Source organism: Danio rerio, chromosome 4, assembly GCF_049306965.1.
Source record: "Danio rerio strain Tuebingen ecotype United States chromosome 4, GRCz12tu, whole genome shotgun sequence".
NCBI classification, from domain to species: domain Eukaryota; kingdom Metazoa; phylum Chordata; class Actinopteri; order Cypriniformes; family Danionidae; genus Danio; species Danio rerio.
In genome coordinates, this window is record NC_133179.1 from 53,366,513 (window position 1) to 53,384,768 (window position 18,256).

General features: G+C 47.8%; 1 protein-coding gene and 1 long non-coding RNA gene across 3 annotated transcripts in view; one reads left to right on the plus strand and one right to left on the minus strand.

Moving 5' to 3' along the window:
- LOC141381964 (uncharacterized) overlaps positions 1-17,053 on the plus strand; it is a 1,176,553-nt gene extending 1,159,500 nt beyond the window's left edge. The window contains exon 2 of the long non-coding RNA XR_012402875.1: positions 16,143-17,053. This is a non-coding gene — a long non-coding RNA (uncharacterized lncRNA). The remainder of the gene's footprint in view (positions 1-16,142) is intronic.
- The window catches only part of LOC137491177 (protein NLRC3-like), a 68,468-nt gene that overhangs the window by 24,848 nt on the left and 25,364 nt on the right, over positions 1-18,256 (minus strand). For both annotated transcript variants that reach the window (XM_068220254.2, XM_073948295.1), the window contains 2 exons: positions 13,317-15,164; positions 10,306-10,479 (listed from right to left, as the gene is read on the minus strand). In XM_068220254.2, coding sequence (XP_068076355.2) covers positions 10,306-10,479; positions 13,317-15,164 — 2,022 coding nt within the window. The remainder of the gene's footprint in view (positions 1-10,305; positions 10,480-13,316; positions 15,165-18,256) is intronic.

Genomic DNA, 18,256 nt, shown 5'->3' on the forward strand with positions numbered 1-18,256 from the left:
GGGAGAATGGCGCAGCAAGCGTGTTTTAACACCCTACCGAGTTGTTCCTCAATCACCAAAGGGTTACCTAATACCCTTGAGGAAACCAGCTCCACTCGCAGACTGTAACCTTGCAAATGTGTTGGGTGTCGCCCAGCCCGCAGCTCTACAATGTCTGTTAGAGAGGCGCCACGTGCACGCGCCCAAGAGGATGCAACGCTCCGAGTGGAGTGTGCACGCACTCCCGGGGGACACGGCTCACCCCTGCTCGAATAAGCAAGTGAAATGGCATCCACAATCCAGTGGGATTATCCCACTTCCCTGCTGCCGACCGCCATAACAGACAAAGAGCTGCTCAGATGATCTAAAGTTCTGAGTACGGTCCACATAAATGCGCAGGACGCAAACTGGACAGAGTAAGGAAAGGGCTGGGTCTGCCTCCTCCGGGGGCAGCGCTTGCAGGTTCACTACCTGATCTCTAAAGGGGGTGGTAGGAACCTTGGGCACATAACTGGGGCGGGGTCTCAGGATAACGTGAGAGTTGTCCGGCCCGAATTCCAAGCACGAGTCACTGACCGAAAATGCCTCCAGGTCCACGACCCTCTTGATGGAGGCCACCCCAAGAGGACATAAGAGGGGGGCGGGATGGATTAATTCGCCTAGCACCCCTGAGGAACCGGATGATGAGGTTGTGCTTTCCCACAATGCCGCCAGCTACCGCGTTATGATAAGCGGAGATGGCGGCCACGTAAACCTTGAGAGTGGAGGACGACAGCCTGCTGTCCAGCTTCTCTTGGAGGAAAGAGAGCACAATACTGATCTGGCAATTTCGGGGGTCTTCTCTGCAAGAGACGCACCATTCAGTGAATAGACTCCACTTCAGGACGTAGGCGCGCCTCGTGGAGGGGGCTCTAGCCTGAGTGATGGTATTAACCAACGCACTCGGTAGGTTACCTAAGTCATTCATGCGTCTAGGGACCACACGTGGAGATTCCAAAGATCGGGGCGAGGGTGCCAGATGGTGCCCTGTCCCTGAGAGAGTAGGTCCTCTCTCAAAGGGATCTACCAGGGGAAGGCCGTCGCGAGGAGGGAGAGCTCTGATATCCAGATCCGGTTGGGCCAGAGGGGCGCAACTAACAGAACCTGTTCCTTGTCCTCCCTGACCTTGCACAGAAACTGCGCAAGCAGGCTCACTGGGGGAAACACATATTTGCGCATGCCCCGAGGCCAGCTGTGGGCCAGTGCATCCGTGCCGAGAGAGCACTCGGTCAGGGAAAAAAACAACTGGCAATGAGCGTTCTCGAAGGAAGCAACAGATCGATCAGGGCCTCCCCGAATCGCGCCCATATCAGCTGGACAGACTCGGGGTGGAGTCTCCATTCTCCAGGGCGTAACAGCTGCCGTGAGAGCACATCGGCTGCATGGTTGAGCGTGCCTGGAACGTGAATGGCGTGCAGCGATTTCAGCCGCGGGTGACTCCAGAGGAGCAGCAGCGGGCGAGCTGAGACATGCGGAGAGAACGCATACCCCCCATCCGGTTGATATACGCCGTCGCCGTACTGTTCTTCTTGACCAGCACGTGTTGCTGCTCCAGCACCGGTAAAAAGCAGTGGAGAGCGAGGAACACTGCCAACAGCTCTAGGCGATATATATCCCAATGCAACTGGGCACCCTTCCACAGGCCCGCAGCTGCATGCCTGCGACACACGGCCCCCCAACCCGTGTTGGAAGCATCCGTTGAAACAACAACCTGACTGGACGCCTGTCCTAGAGGCAAACAGGCGTGTAGGAACGAGGGGTCGTTCCAAGGGCTGAGGGCATGGTGACACAGCGCAGTAACAGATACTCGGTGTGTGCCATGCGCGTCTTGGGACTCGATCGTGAAGCCAGTGCCGGAGTGGTCTCATATGGAGCAATCCGAGCGGCGTGATGGCGGCTGCGGATGCCATATGCCCCAGGAGCCTCTGAAAGAACTTCAGTGGGACCACTAGTTTGCTGTCAAGCTCTCTCAGACAGTTCAGCAACAAGCGAGCGCGTTCCTCAGAGACCTTGGTGACTGAGTCCAGCTCCATCCCGAGAAAAGAGATCCTCTGCACGGGGGCGAGTTTGCTCTTTTCTCGGTTGACCTGAAGCCCCAGTAGGCGGAGATGACGAAGCACCTTGTCTCTGTGAATAATCAATTGCTCCCGTGAGTGGGCTAAAATCAGCCAGTCGTCGAGATAACTGAGTATGCGGATGCCCGCGAGCCGAAGGGGCGCTAAGGCACCCTCCGCGAGTTTGGTGAAGACCCGCAGAGACAGAGAGAGCACGAAGGGGAGGACCTTGTATTGCCACGCTCGACCTTCGAACGCAAACCGCAGAAACTGGCGGTGGCGTGGAAGAATGGAGACATGGAGTACGCGTCCTTCAGGTCTATGGCTCCAAACCAATCCCGAGGACGAACGCATTGGAGAATGCGCCTCTGTGTGAGTATTCTGAATGGCAGCTTGTGCAGACAGTGGTTCAAAACGCGCAGAGGGATTGGTCGTGACCCACCGCTCTTTTTGGGTACGATGAGGTATGAGCAGAAAAACCCACTCTCTATCTCGGCTGGAGGAACTGGCTCAATTGCACCCTTCGCCAGGGGGGCAGCAATCTCCTCTCGCAAGACAGGGGCGAACAGGGGGTTGACCTTGGTGAAATACATGCCCGTGAACTTGGGGGGCCGCTTCGTGAACTGAATCGCGTAACCGAGTCTGATTGTGCGTATGAGCCACCGGGCAGGCAGAGCCCTCGCTAATGAAGTCATCGCTACAATCGCTGACATACCAGCGGTGGGGCAGCGCGAAGTGGGTGTGCTGATCCGGGAAGCATGAGGGTCCCGCGGAAGAGCTGGAGGAGAGCGATTCGCTCTGGCTCCGCACCCAGACTCCGGAGAGGGGGCTAGAGGGCTGAGGGAAAGAAGACTGTCCCTCCAGCGCTCGTGAGCCACTGGCGAAGCACGTAGAACCTGCGAGCCGGAAGGCAGCGCATCCCGGACTGGCAAGGTTCGTGCTGTCACATCCGGGGAAGGGAAAAATGCTCTTTCATTGATGTTTTCATGGCAGTAAAAAGTGCCGTTGGAAATGGGGCCCCGCCCTCCAGGGGAGAAAGAGCAAGTTCCCTCTTCTCCAGATGACCTGTCCCAAGAACGTTTCGCGGTCCGTTGCCGGACTTAGCGGCGTTCTGGGCAGAGGGGGCTGCCTGCTTCTGAGGTGCCCGACGCGCTCGCTTCGCCAGAGGCGGGGGCGGTGCATCTCTCGTAGGCGGGCGCCTTTGGTGAGGAGCAGGTATGAATGGCACGGCGGGCGGAGCGGGCTTACGGACCGCCGATAAGACATCACTCATCAGATTGCTCTCTCACCGCCTCGAATTCCTGGGTGAATTCACAGATGGTGTCGCCGAACATGCCAGCTTGGGATATGGGGAAGTCAAGAAAGCGGACTTTGTCGACTTTGCCCATATCAGCCGGGGGTGGCGCTCCTGGATCACTAGTGTGGACATCATCCTCCCCAACGCACACGCAGCGGACTAAGTAGTCCGAAGAGCTTAGTCGGCGGTGGTGCGATGCTCATAAGCCTGGGTTGGACCCACCCTCGTGCAGCTCGGCCAGCGCTGGTAGGTGGTTATCGCATGCAAGGTCGGAAGCAGCCTGGCCCGCAGCCTTGTAAGCTCTAGCTCCGAGGGAGGCAGATAACTTACAGGCTTTGGATGGGAGACGAGGCAGACCCCGCCAAGAGGCGCCGCGCGGATTGACCGCCATCGCGCACTCAACCTGAGGAATTGCCACATACCCCCTGGCCGCTCCACCACCAAGAGTGGTGAGGGTGGAGGGACATGCAGCACGAGCAGAAAAAAGTGCCCTTCAAGACCGTGTGAGCCTACTGTGCACCTCTGGGAAGAAGGGGACACCCCTCTAGTCGGTCCGGCCGCGGAGCTGAGGGATAAACCATCTCCACCCCACAGCCGAAGCAGCCCGGAAAAGCACGGCTAACATGTCCATTTCAGGATCCGTTTTGACAGTGCTCACCTGCCCGGAGGGGGCGAGCAGGTCAGGATCATCATCGGACAATGAAAGCCCACCCTCCGATGCCGCGGTGGACGTCTGGTCTCGGTGTCATTGTGCGTAAGGGCTACCATCTGTTAGACGGATCGCTTCCCCCGCCCGAAGCTTGGATGGAGCGCTTAGAGGAGCGGGAGGTCCGCGGGCCCATGGGCGACGGATTATCTCTCGCTGAACCCTCAGATCTACCCGGGTGCCCGCTGCAGAGCAGGAGACAACTGGGGTGGTTCGCCCTTTTGCAAAGGCTAGCCGCGATCTTTACAGCGCAACAGTCATGGCATCGCAATGACGACATGAACTGCCCGCGAGCAGCGCATTAACATGCTGGACCCCCCAGGCATGCAACGCAGTGCCTGTGCCCATCATCCGAGGACAGGAAACCATCGCATCCAGAAACGCACAGTCGGAGCGCCATCCTGAAAAGGACTTGCTGCAAGACTGTGTTGCTCTTTTTGAACGCCAGGCAAGGAAGAAACCCAGCTGGACCATCTTGCTTGTACACACTCTGGACCGGGAGAATGCTCTCGTTCGGAATCGCTGGATCACAGCAGGAGGAACCCTCATTGACTCGATTAGAAAGTATCTGAAGCAAAAAAATATTGAATGCTTGCTCCACCTGTGCTTATATGCAGAGTTAATTGGCAATGAAGCACACCTGTGCAAGCTTACGCTGCCAATTCATTGCATTCATTGGCCCGTTCAATACTCTTTCAGACAAGCGGCTTCTGAACCGAATCCTTCCCATACCTGGATTTTCAAAATCAAATCCACTGTATAGCACTGAAGTTCCCCAACCGAAGGGGAACTCCAATGCTATTAGTGGATTTGGACTATAAATCCAAGAATGGGAGAAAGTATGGAAAAACACCATAATGACTGCACCTTTCCTACGCCTCCGATGAGAGGATAGCCAAGCAAGCGTAAGCGCTCCTGCATCAAGAGAGGCGCGGTCTTCCAACGTGGTCCCTGGCCCTTACTTATCCCACTTCAACAGAAGTTTTACGGATTTAGATATTTTTTTGGGAAGTCCCAAGCGTCTAGATAACTCTAGGAATAATACGACAGTACGTTGGGAAGCGTGCAGGCCTGATAGGGAGGATAGGGAGATATGTTGGCAAAAAATACATATGGACTAGCCCTGAAAGGGGGAGTATGCATGTAATAGGATGGTTAGCGGAGAGGGAAGACACGGGTCCGCCCGTGAGGGGTAACTGCACCGAGGCTGAATAAGCATATAGGATCGCCCAGTGGCGATCACGCATAGCAGGCACCGATACCCAAAACGCGGGCTGACCAGTGGGCAGACCTACAACGTAGTGGGCCAGCAAGTGACTCCTCCGCTGAGTTAGTTCTGGGGGCCTCAGAGGAATCTGCAGGGCTCACCTGACAAGGGAACTTACTGACAGATAAAAAGGAAAAAATACCTCCGTGTTAGGGAGAATGCCGCAGCAAGCGTGTTTCAACACCCCACCGAATTGTTTCCTCAATCACCAAGGGTTACCTAATACCCCAGAGGAAACCGGCTCCACTCGCAGATAGTAAAACTTTGCAAATGTATTAGGTGTCGCCCAGCCCGCAGCTCTACAGATGTCTTTTAGAAAGGCGCCGCGTGCATGCGGCCAAGAGGATGCGAAGCTCCGAGTGGAGTGCGCACGCACTCTCGGGGAACACGGCTCACCTTGGCTTTGATAAGCGAGAGAGATGGCATGCACTAACCAGTGGGCCAACTCTGTTTCGACACGCCACTTCCCTGCTGCCAACTGCATAACAGACGAAGAGCTGCTCAGATGATCTAAGCTCTGAGTGCGGTCCAGATAAATACGCAAAGCGCGAACTGGATAAGTAAGGCTGGGTCTGCCTCCTCCGGGGGCAGCGCTTGCAGGCTCACTACCTGGTATTAAAACGGAGTGGTAGGAACCTTGGCACATATCCCAGGCGGGGTCTCAGGATGTGAGAGTAAGCCAGCCCAAATTACAGGCACGAGTCACTGACCGAAAAATGCCTCCAGGTCCCCGACCCTCTAATCGATATCAACGCGACCAGCAGAGCTGTCTTCAGCGACAGAAATCTTAAAGATACTGAGTCGAGGATCGAAGGGATCTGGCGCAGGCTAGTGTTAATGAGGGCGAGATCCTAAGAGGGCATGAGAGGGGGGCGGGTGAGATTAATTCACCTAGTGCCTCTGAGGAACTGGATGATGAGGTTATGCGTTCAGTCGGTGCTGCCAGCCACCGCGTCATGAGAGCGGAAATGGCAGCCACGTAACCTTGAGTGTGGAGGGCGACAGCCTGCTCTAGCTTCTCTTGGCATAAGAAGCACAACGCTGATCTGGTAAATTTCGGGGGTCTTCTCAGTGAGAGACGCACCATTCAGTGAATAGACTTCACTTCAGGGCATAGGCACGCTCGAGGAGGGGGCTCTAGCCCGAGTGACGGTATTAACCACCGTAATCGGTAGGTTACCTAATTCTTCCTCGCGTCTAAGGACCACCCGTGGAGGTTTGTGGCGAGAGCAAATACCCCCCATGCAACTGGGTTCCTTTCCACAGGTCCGCAGCTGCATGCCCGCAACGCACAGCCCCCCAGCCCGTGCTGGAAGCATCTGTTGAAACAACAACATGGCTGGACACCTGTCCTAGAGGCACTCCGGCCTGTAGGAACGAGGGGTCGTTCCAAGGGCTGAGGGCGCGGCGACAGAGATCCTACAGAAGCCTGAGAAAAGAGATCCTCTGCAAGGGGGCGAGTTTGCTCTTTTCTCGGTTGACCTGAAACCCCAACAGGTGGAGGTGCCGGAGCACCTTGTCTCTGTGCATAATCAATTGCTCCGAGAGTGTGCTAAAATCAGCCAGTGGTCGAGATAATTGAGTATGCGGATGCCTGCATAGGAGATCACCCATTCAAACTGTAGTTTGACATGAATACACACCCGTGAACTTGGGGGGCCGTTTCGTGAACTGAATCGCATAGCCGAGTCTGATTGTGCGTATGAGCCACCGCGAAGGGGTGGCCCACGCTAACCAGGCAGGCAGAGCCCTCGCTAATGAAGTCATCGCTACAATCGCTGACATACCAATAGTGGGGCAGCGTGGAGTGGGTGTGCTGATCCGGGAAGCGTGAGGGTCCCGCGGAAGAGCTGGAGGCGAGAGATTGTCTCTCACTCCGCACCCAAACTCTGGAGGGGAGGCTTGAGGGGTGGGAGAAAGGAGACTGTCCTCCCAGCGCTCGTGAGCCACTGGCGAAACGCATCGAACCTGCGCGCTAGAAAGCAAAGCATTTCAGACTGGCAGATCTCGCTTTGCCAGAGGTGTTTGCGGGGGCGGTGCAGCTCTCGTAGGCGGGCGCCTTCGGCGAGGAGCAGGAGACATGGATGGTACAGCGGGCGGAGCAGGCTTACGTCCCGCCGATAGGTGACATTACCCATCGCCTCAGACTGCTCTCTCACCGCCTTGAATTCCTGGGTGAATTCACAGACTGTTTCGCCGAACAGGCCAGCTTGGGATATGGGGTAGTCAAGAAAGCGGACTTTGTCGACTTCGCGCATATCAGCCAAGTTTAGCCAGAGGTGGCGCTTCTGGACCACTAATGTGGACATCGTCCTCCCCATCGCACACGCAGCAGACTTAGTGGTCCGAAGAGCATAGTCGGATGCGGTGTGAAGTTCACAAGCCTGGGTTGGACCCACCCTCGCGCAGCTCGGCCAGCGCCTGCGCTTGGTAGCGCTGGAAGGTGGCCATCGCGTGCAAGGCAAAAGCAGCCTGGCCCGCAGCCATGTAAGATCTAGCTCCGAGGGAGGCAGATAACTTAAAGGCTTTGGACGGAAGACGAGGCGGACCCCACCAAGAAGAGGCGCCACGCGGACAAAGATTGACCACAATAGCGTGCTAAACCTGAGGAATCGTCACATACCCCCTGGCCGCTCCACCATCAAGAGTGCTGAGGGCAGAGGGAAACGCAGCACAGGCAGAAAAAAAAGTGCCCTCCAAGACTGCATGAGCCCACTGTGCACCTCCGGGAAGAAGGGGATGAGAGGCTTCAAAGGCTTCACCCTCTGGTCCTCTACGTAGCACCCATCTAGTCGGTCCGGCCGCGGAGCTGGGGGATAAACCATCTCCAACCCATGGCTGAAGCAGCCAAGGAAAGCACGGCTAACATGTCCGTTTCAGGATCCGTTTGACAGCGCTCACCTGCCCGGAGGGGGCGAGCGGGTCTGGATCATCATCGGACAATGAAAGCCCACCCTCCGATGCAGCGGCGGACGTCTGATCTCCAGTGTCATCGAGCGTAAGGGCTACCATCTGGTTAGACGGATCACTTCCCCCGCCCGAAGCTTGGATGAAGCGCTTAGAGGAGCGGGAGGTCCGCAAGCCCGTGGGCGGCGGATTATCTCCTGCTGAAACCCTCAGATCTGCCAGAGTGCCCGCTGCAGAGCAGGGGACAGCTGGGTTGGTTCGCCCCTTTGCAAGGGCTAGCCACGATCTTAATTGCGCATTAGTCATGGCATCGCAATGACGACATGGACTGCCCGCGAGCATCGCATTAACATGTTGGACCCCCAAACATACATACAACGCAGTGATCAAGCCCATCCTCCAGAGACAGGAAACCACCGCATCCAGAAATGCACAGTCGGAGCGCCATCCTGAAAAGGATGTGCTGCACGACTGTGTTGTTCTTTTAGAAAATAAGCAACTTACACGCACCGCTCTGGAGGACCGGACCCAAAGAACGCCAAGCAAGGGAGAATCCCAGCTCGACCGTCTGCCGCAGCGTGTACCCACTCTGGACCAGGAGAATTCTCGTTCGCTCGAATTGCTGTAGAAAGCAGGAGGAACCCTCATCGACTCAATCAGAAGGCTGTGAAGTCTCTGAAGCGAAATTGATAGCGTGTGCTTGCTCCACCTGTGCTTTTATGCGGAGATAATTGGCAATAAGTTCCAGGTGCGCAAGCTTACGCTCCCAATATATTGGCATTTCATTGGCCCGTTACATACTCTTCCAGACAATTGTTTTTCTGAAACGAAATCCCCATTCATAGATTTATAGTCCAAATCCACTAATAGCATTGACGTTCCCCATCCGAAGGGGAACAAAGGAGATCACTCATTCAAACTGTAGTTTGACATGAAAATAGAGACAGTTATCAGGAACAACAATATGCTTTCTTTACTGCAGCTATACATAACCTGGATAGGGAAATTGTGTGTTCACCAGGAGCACAGGAAGGTCCTTATATAATCATGGCAGTTATCTAAACAAACCTTCTCAAGCTCTTTTGAAGCTGAGCCCCTTTTACGGTGTTGTATGATCCTTGGTGATTGTTGTTAGTTTTTATTAAATGAGGAGAAATTTCTCATTCTTTACCTAAATGATGTGGGTCCTAATTTATGTTATTTTAAAATAAAATAAATCCCTTAAAATACAATTTGCAATGGTGCTTATTGATTTTTGGTGGTGCTCCTACATTTTTTCTGTTGCTCCCAAATTCTTTTTGGTGCTCCTAAATATTTGAAGTTGGAAGCACCGGTGCTACCAAGTAAAAAAGTTAACTCTGAGCCCTGCTATACAACACTCACAAGTTCAGTGGACTTAAGCATTGTCAAGATGATCTCCATAAGGAGATCCTATATTAGTAGGCCTCCGTCGGTCAGTGTTAACCATGGATGACGTATCCTAGCTCTTATCTTGAGGCATGACTGATTGACTGAGACAGCGTCGTTGGTGGCTGAAGAGACCAATACGGTCTATTTGAGACGCACGCCGTATAGGGGTACTTTATAGATAGTGGGAGCTTATCCCCATTACCGCCCCCGGCTATGACAACCTTGGAATCCTGTTAGAATGCTTAGATTGAAAAAGCTTTTAATCTCAGTAAATATGCTGCAAATTCAGCTAATGACCATTTCAGTTCTTAACAACCTATAAAACATTTCCATTCTCTGCTGTGCATCATGTAGAGAAGTGCAGTTTGAGTTTTACTTCTGAAGTGAACACTGAACATCATTGTGAGATCTGCTCAATAAAATCTGACATTTGATGACTGATGACATTTACACTGACTCATTTACATCCAATAATAAAGGAAATCAGAGAAAGGAATAATTTGCATAATATTCTAAAGCACAGTACAATAATCAGTACTGCACATGTGTTTCTCTTATCTCATCATACTTTGTGGCATTACACAATATTTACAACTAAGTATGGTAACATTTATATTGTGAAAATATGTGGTGGAATTGATTGTACCTCAGTATCTCCAGTTTACAGTCTGGACTCTTCAGTCCATCAGAGAGAAGCTCCACTCCTGAATCCTGCAGGTCATTGTTACTCAGGTCCAGCTCTCTCAGGACACCGTTTGAGGATTGTAGAGCTGAAGACAAACTCTCACAGGACTGAGTGGTGAGTTTACAGGACAGTAGTCTGTGTAGAGGACAGAACAAACAACTGTATTAATGTGTTAATCTGGCAGAGTTCTTCTCACACTGTTGAATGTTTATGTGTCCAGTCTGCAGTGTTAAGGTGACACTAAAACTGGTGTAGTTTATGAGATCATTACTGCTGAAGACCTGCAGTTAACATATGTAACCCTTATTTCTAACTGTTTACAGATCAGTCTCTCCAACGTGGGTATCATAAATAAACACGGGTTACCAGGATGATAATTTGTTTCTTTTCTTTAATCTGGAGCATCAACATAACACTCACAAACAGCATTACAACATCATTGCATCTGCCAAACTTTTGTCCACTTCCTTTTTTTTCTCCCTCTCCTGCTTTCTGGTCTGCCTCCCTTGAAGGAGCCAGAGCACAACAATAACTGTGTCACACCAGAGAACATGGTGCTCACTGACCACGTTTGCTTCCTGTTCCTAGAAATAAAGTTCCTGTTTTTAGGAATATATTATTGAAGAAAATGATTGCCATTTACTAAAACAGCTACTGTAAAATTAGTCCTGAGATGTTTATGAATGATTTTACAATTTTCTTTTTAAGCCATAAGAGCTGTCATTTATCGAACTCTGATTGAGACGGTTGCACCATTGGACAGTTTTGTTGATTAAGCTCTGAAATATAAAAAAATTGTAATACCAGCAGTTTAAATGGCAAATGGTATATCAAGACAAATAAATGTTGAACAATTTATTGCCCTTTAAATGACGACAATATTAATTATATAAACTTGTCATTGAAAATGCAACATCATGTCAACAACCTCTACGCATGTTTAAATAATATTGAAATGAACTATCCTTCACTTGATAAAATATATAAATAGCTTTGATTAAACTAACATATACAACATAGCTCAAAACAACTGATTTAAGTAAATAAAGCGTCAATAAATGAATATAGTCATAAAATAATAACTATATTAATGTAACTTAGTAAGCCTGATATATTTATCGTTTTTATTATTAATTTGACAAATTATAAATTGGGTTCACTCCCTTACAGATATAGTGCATAAACTGCTGCAAGCTATATAGACACTAGTGAAGAAGTGAGAGATTTCAAACACAGCATTAATGTTTAGTAAAAGAAACATAAATATATATAAACATCAGGGCTCGACAATAAGGACTGCCTGATGGCCCAGGGCCAGCGTGAGAGATGCTCGAGACAGTTGACAGGATCATTACTGACTTGATTGGGCCAGTGCTGCCTTATCACTAAAGTTTAATTTGGCTCTGACTGACAAATTGTGCCGTGTGACCAGTTTTACTGCAAGATGTTCACCGTATGCACAGATTTAGGAGACATTCATGCAGAATACCTCTTTACGCCCAAAAAAAAAAACACCAAACGCAGTGCTCAGGAATGGTTTAAAAGAGTTGTCATGTCCACTTCCTGCAGTACACAAATTTATTTCAATTCACCTTTACTTGTATAGTGCTTTTACAAATTGTGTCAAAGCAGATCAGTTTAGCTCAGTTCAGTGTGGTTTAATAATCACTACTGAGAGTCCAAACACTGAAGAGCAAATCTATCCATGAGCAGCTTTACAGATCCTGAACCGTGCAAGCTAGAGGTGACAGCGGAGAGGAAAAAACCTCACCAATAGGCGAAAGTGAAGTATAAAAAACCTATGATAAACCGCTGAGAGTTTCTCTCAACTGCAGGCACGAGTCAGATTTGCCCTCGGAGTCAGATTTTGACCTTATCATTGAGCACAGATGACTTTATTACAAACATAGAGCAGAATATAAAGACAGACTGTGGTGGAGCGTTGAGAAGCCCTGTGCTGGATTCAGTGACTGTCAGATCAGATGTGTGTGTGTGTGTGTAGTACACAATGACATTCTATCAAACATATCTAATATGATAGGGAACATGGTTACTTACGGAGTTATTAACGCACAGGAATACCACATGAAGAAAGAACGGACTGAAGGGATAAACAATGTGAGAAAAGCACCATTATAGTGCACTGAACAAGTTCAACACATGCATGTGTGCGGGGCAGATATTTCTGTACAACTACATAATATATCGGCTTAAGGATATCGGCCTAATTTTGACATCCGACTGACAGCGATAAGTTTAAAAATAGCATTTATCTGCCAATAACGATATGGCCGCCGATATATTGTGCATCCCTAATTTTATATTTGTTTTTCTACATCTATTTCTATATTTATTTTTTATAAGATTGTCAGTGTTTTTCTTCTTATTATACTCCATAATTTAGATTCTTATAAATATTATTTTTAAGTTTAGGGCGGATGTGTCAGCATTTCACTGCATATCACAATGTATATGACTGCTGATGTGGCAAATAAAAAGTCCTGTACTAAACAGACTTTTGGGAGTGCATTAGGTGGCGCCTACCACCTGAGGAAATAGCTTTGTACCCATTGGCCACCTTACCCTCAAGGGAGGTAAAGGCGGAAGCACATGTTGACCGTGCACAGAAAAAACGCTCTCTATGCCAGCGTGTGCTCGCTGTGCACCCCTGGGAAGAAAGGGACGGGGGCTGGAAAACTCATCTTACATCAGCCCACATGTCACACCCTCTAGTCGATCCAGCGGTGAGACTGGGAGACAAGCCATCTCCAGCTGCACTGCTGAAACAGCCCAGGAAGCAATAAAGAACTGTGTCCGTGTATTGCACCCCGTAGGAGGGAAGTGAGCCCGGTCTGTCATCTGAACTGTTCACCCTCCGATGTCACGATGGACCTTTGATCTCCGGTGTCATCAAGCAGAGGCAGACTGATGTGTGTCTACTGTGATCAATGAATGAATGAATGAATACTCACAGAGCTCTCCTGCAGTTTTTCACAGCTGGTACCAGTCTCAGTCTTCCCTCATCTGAAGCGTTGAATTTCTGCAGCTCAAACTCATCTAGCGGCTCCTCTGACATTTCAATCATGTAGGAGATTGTTGAGCAGTGAGCAGGAGAGAGTTTCTCCTCTGAGTGTTTGCCTGATTTCACAAACTCCTGAATCTCTCTGGCCAGAGTCTGATCTTTCACCTCCAGCAGACAGAGGAACAGATTGATGGATCTGTCAGCTGAGAGACGGTCATCTCCTTTGATCTTGTTTTTAATGTACTGTGTGCTCCTCCTGATGCTCTCTGAGCTCTCCTCTGTGTGTGGCAGAAGATCCTGTAAGAGTTTCTGATTGGACTCCAGTGAGATGCCCAGCAGGAACCGCAGGAACAGGTCCAGATGACCATTACTACTCTCTACAGCTTTATCCACTGCTTGTTTATGTGCATCTTCTATTGACACATAATCCCTCAGTTCCTTCATTGTTATAGTCACATGGTAGTAAAACACATGGAAAGCAGCCAGAAACTCCTGAAAGCTGAGATGGATAAAGCTGTAGACTTTCCTCTGATGAATCACAGATTCTTCCTTGAAGATCTCAGTGCAGATCCCAGAATACACCGAGGCGTCAGTGACGTCTATGCCGCTCTCAATCAGGTCCTTCTCATAGAACATCACATTGCCCTTCATCAGCTGTCTGAAAGCCACTTCAGCAAGTTTGAGGATCACTCCTCTGTTGGACTGCAGGAGTTTCTCTGGATCTCTCTCTTCATACTTCTGCTTCCTCATGTTGATCTGAATCAGCAGGAAGTGAATGTACATCTCAGTCAGAGTTTGAGGGATTTCTGCACTCACATCTTCTTCCAAGAGCTTCTGAAGCACAGTGGAGGAGATCCAGCAGAAGACGGGTATGTGGCACATGATCTGGAGGCTTCTTGCTCTTCTGATGTGGGAGATGATTCTGCTGGCTCGATGCTCGTCGCTGATTCTCTTCCTGAAATATTCCTCCTTCTGAGGCTCAGTGAATCCCTGAATTTCTGTCAGACGATTGATGTATCTGGAGGGGATCTGATGGGCTGCTGCTGGTCTGGAGGTGATCCAGATGAGAGCAGAGGGAAGCAGATCTCCTTTCAGGAGGCTCCACATCAACACAGCCACTGATGAAGATTCAGTCACAGCACAAACTTTCTCCTCATCTGAAAAGTTGAGTGTGATTCTGCTTTCATCCAGACCATCAAAGATGAACACAACTCTACACTGCTCATAAATCTTGGGCTCCAGATCTTTAAGTTCAGGATGAAAGTCCAGCAGAAGTGTGTGAAGACTGTACTGATGATCTCTGATCAAGTTCAGCTCTCGAAATGGAAGCACAAACATGAAATCTACATCCTGATGGTCTTTTCCCTCGGCCCAGTCCAGAATGAACTTCTGCACAGAGACGGTTTTCCCGATTCCAGCGATACCTTTAGTGAGAACAGTCTTGATCTGGGTTTCCTCCTTCTTGATCTTCTCCTCATGTCCTGCTTCAGCTGAGGCTTTAAAGATGTCATTGCAGTAGACTGGAGTGTGTTGTGAGGGTTCTGTTCTGGCTCTTTTCTCCATGTGTGAAACCTCATGTTCTTCATTCACTCCTTCACTCTCTCCTTCTATGATGTAGAGCTGTGTGTAGATCCTGTTCAGTAGGGTTTGAGTCTCTCGATGGTGGATTCCCTCAAATAATCTCTCATACTTGTTCTTCATGCTGGTTTTGTGCTGCTCTTTGACTCTCTGGAGTTCATCATGTTCTGGTTGGAGTGAATCCTGCTGCAGGTCTCCAGTCTGATCATCTCCATCCACACTGCAGGGACAACAGCAACACAAAGAATCAGTGAGAAGACTAAAGATCTTTGTGGAGCAGGTAATTTTTGCTAGTTTCAATATGGTGCAGGTTTCATTTTCATGTTTTGCTCCTTGTTGTTTAATTGGCAAATGCATTCGGACTCATTTGTTTGCTCATGAGTGTGCTGGTCTGAAATCTGGTGTGTTAAGGTGCATTGCTATTTTGAAGCAAATAAAATAGACTGCAAAATTGACCAACTAAAAGCAAGTCTAAAGTCAAAGACACAGGGTTTTCATCTGTGATTTAGAAGAGTGTACTAGTGTTATGTGCTTCTGGGGTGCAAAATGCACAATTACATTGCTTAACACACACACACAGGGATTTACAGCTATACAAAAACATATTTAAATTTTAAAAAGTAAAGCTTTACAATGTTAAAAAAGAGCATTATAAGTGGCATCATTGTGCAAAAATTTATTTTTCAGCTTTTATTTACATTTGAACAAAAAAACTTCATGTCCAAAGTTATTCATACCCTTCTCAATAATCAACAGAAAAGCCTTTATTGGCTATTACAGCTATCAAACTCTTGCTAGAATTGCTAAGCAGCTTTTTGCATGTCTCCACATGTATGTTTTGCCCATTTATCTTTAGTGATGAACTCCAACTCTTTCAGGTTGGAGGGTCTCCTCACCATCACCCTCAGTGGTGGAGTCAGAGGGGTGTCCCTCTAAAAAATGTATTTGCTGCTGGCAGTTCCTGATGCTCATTGACATCTCATTTGTCTAAAGAAGTTTCAAAATTTTTGCTAGCAACGCCAAGCTATTTTTAAATCAACGATGAGCCGAAGACAAGTATTACTCTACTAGCCTAACTATATTTCCCAAGTGAAGTAGCGCAGTAGCGTCCACACGAACTACATTTACTGATCACAGATCAATAAGTGATGGCACTGACATTTACAGAGCTGTGAGATCAGTGCCTAGCCGATGAAAGTAAATCCATATGATGGCAAGAATGGTGATTTCTTCTTCATGCTTTTTGGTGGTCGACAACAAACTTTTTGATGCATTACTGCCACCTCTCGCTTTTTTCACTGTCACCAACCAGTTAGGCTGAAGATGAGAGAGAGGAGGTATATCTGGAGGAGAAAAAACTCCTCTCTCTCTCTCTCTCTCTCTCTCTCTCTCTCTCGTGCGCATGTGTGTGCGTCTGTGGAGCGGGTGAAGCGTGACTGTGAGAGCGACTGTGTTTTTTCCCAACTTTCACGGTTAGTTTATTGCTTAATTTACTTTGGAATATTGTGTTGAGTTTTTTTTAGCTTCTTTTTGGCCATTATGGCCGCGGTAAAGGAAAGTGGAGGGTTAGAGCAACTAACTAGACGGCATGGAATCAAAGTGCCGGTCGGAGTTGATTGTTCTGTGGAAGAATGTAGCCTTGCGGTCGGACAAATAGTTGGATGTGAAAGCATAAGATCTGCTTCTAGAATGAATCATGCGATGGTTCTTTTTTTGGATTCAATAGATAAGGTGAACAAGGTTGTAGAACAAGGCATTGTAGTGAAAGACGCACATACAATGGTTTTTCCTCTGATAAATCCGGCGAGGAAAGTTATGTTGTCAAATGTTCCGCCTTTCATAAAAGACGACGTTTTAGAACGAGAATTGTTGCGATATGGACAAATTGTTTCAGCAATTAAAAAGATCCCGGTAGGATGCAAATCACCACTGTTGAAACACGTTGTTTCGTTTAAACGACAGGTGTTTATGGTGTTGAAGCAAGGACACGAAGAGCTGAATCTCTCATTCAAATTTACGATCGATGGGTTTGATTATGTAATCTTCGTTACAACTGAAACAATGAAGTGCTTCAACTGCAACAAAGAAGGGCATTTATACAGATTTTGCCCAGAGAAAGAAAAAGAAAAAGAGACAAATACAATTCAGACTCAAAATAACAATGCTTCGGTAGCAGAAATCAATGTAAATGAGAACGAACAAGATGAAAGTGAAGTAGCGATAAATGCTGCACAACCCAATGCAACAGAGACGAACAATGACATTAGGGAAACAACAGTAGGCACAAAAGACGCTGATGTTGTTCTAGAACAAGAATTAATGGAAATTACAGAACCTAATCTTGAATTGCTAAACACTAAGCGAAAGGCAATAAAAAGTGCACATAATGAAAAAAATCCAAAAAAAGAGTCACATCAAAGAACAAATAGAAATCAAAGACATGACTAATGCAGGCGCTTGCAGTGAGATGGAATATTCATCGGAATCTGATAGTGAAAAAGAAATCTCTACACAAACAATGTTGAAATTAAGAGAGGAAGAGAAGTATGATTTGGACAAATTTCGTAGGTTTCTACAAGTAACAAAAGGAAAAAGAAATGTGGTAGTAGAAGATTTCTTTCCAAATCTAGCTAATTTTATTGAATCTGCAAGAGACGTGATGAAAATTGTGGGTGGAGATGGACTTGTTGAGACTGAAATATATCGTCTTAGGAAATTAGTTCAAAAGACAAAAGCACAAATGAAAAAAGATGATTTGGAAGGATCACAATAATAAGCAAAATTATGTAGTGAGTTTTATCTTAATAGCCATTTCTCTCTTGATTATGGCTGAGTTTAAGATTTCCTCACTAAATTTAAATGGAGCACGAGATATAAAAAAGAGAGCTTCTTTTTTTGAACTAATTAAATTAAAAAATATTGACATTTCATTTGTCCAAGAAACTCATTCATGTATTAATAATGAGGTTGATTGGCATAAAGAATGGGATGGCACTATTATAATGAGTCATAAAAGCTCTACCAGTGCTGGCGTGGCCATTCTTTTTTCAAGATCATTTTCACCTTTGTCTTATGAAGTGGAGGAAATTATAGTTGGTAGGTTAGTTAAAGTTACTGCAAGATATGAAGGAAAAAAAATTATCTTCATAAATGTATACGCTCCTGTTATTGCAAGAGAAAGAATGATTTTTTTAGAAAAATTAATTGATACTTTAGAAGGATGTAACTCTGAAGAATTTCTTTTTTTAGCTGGAGATTTTAATTGCACAACAAATAATTTAGACCGAAATCACGTTGAACCACATATGGCTT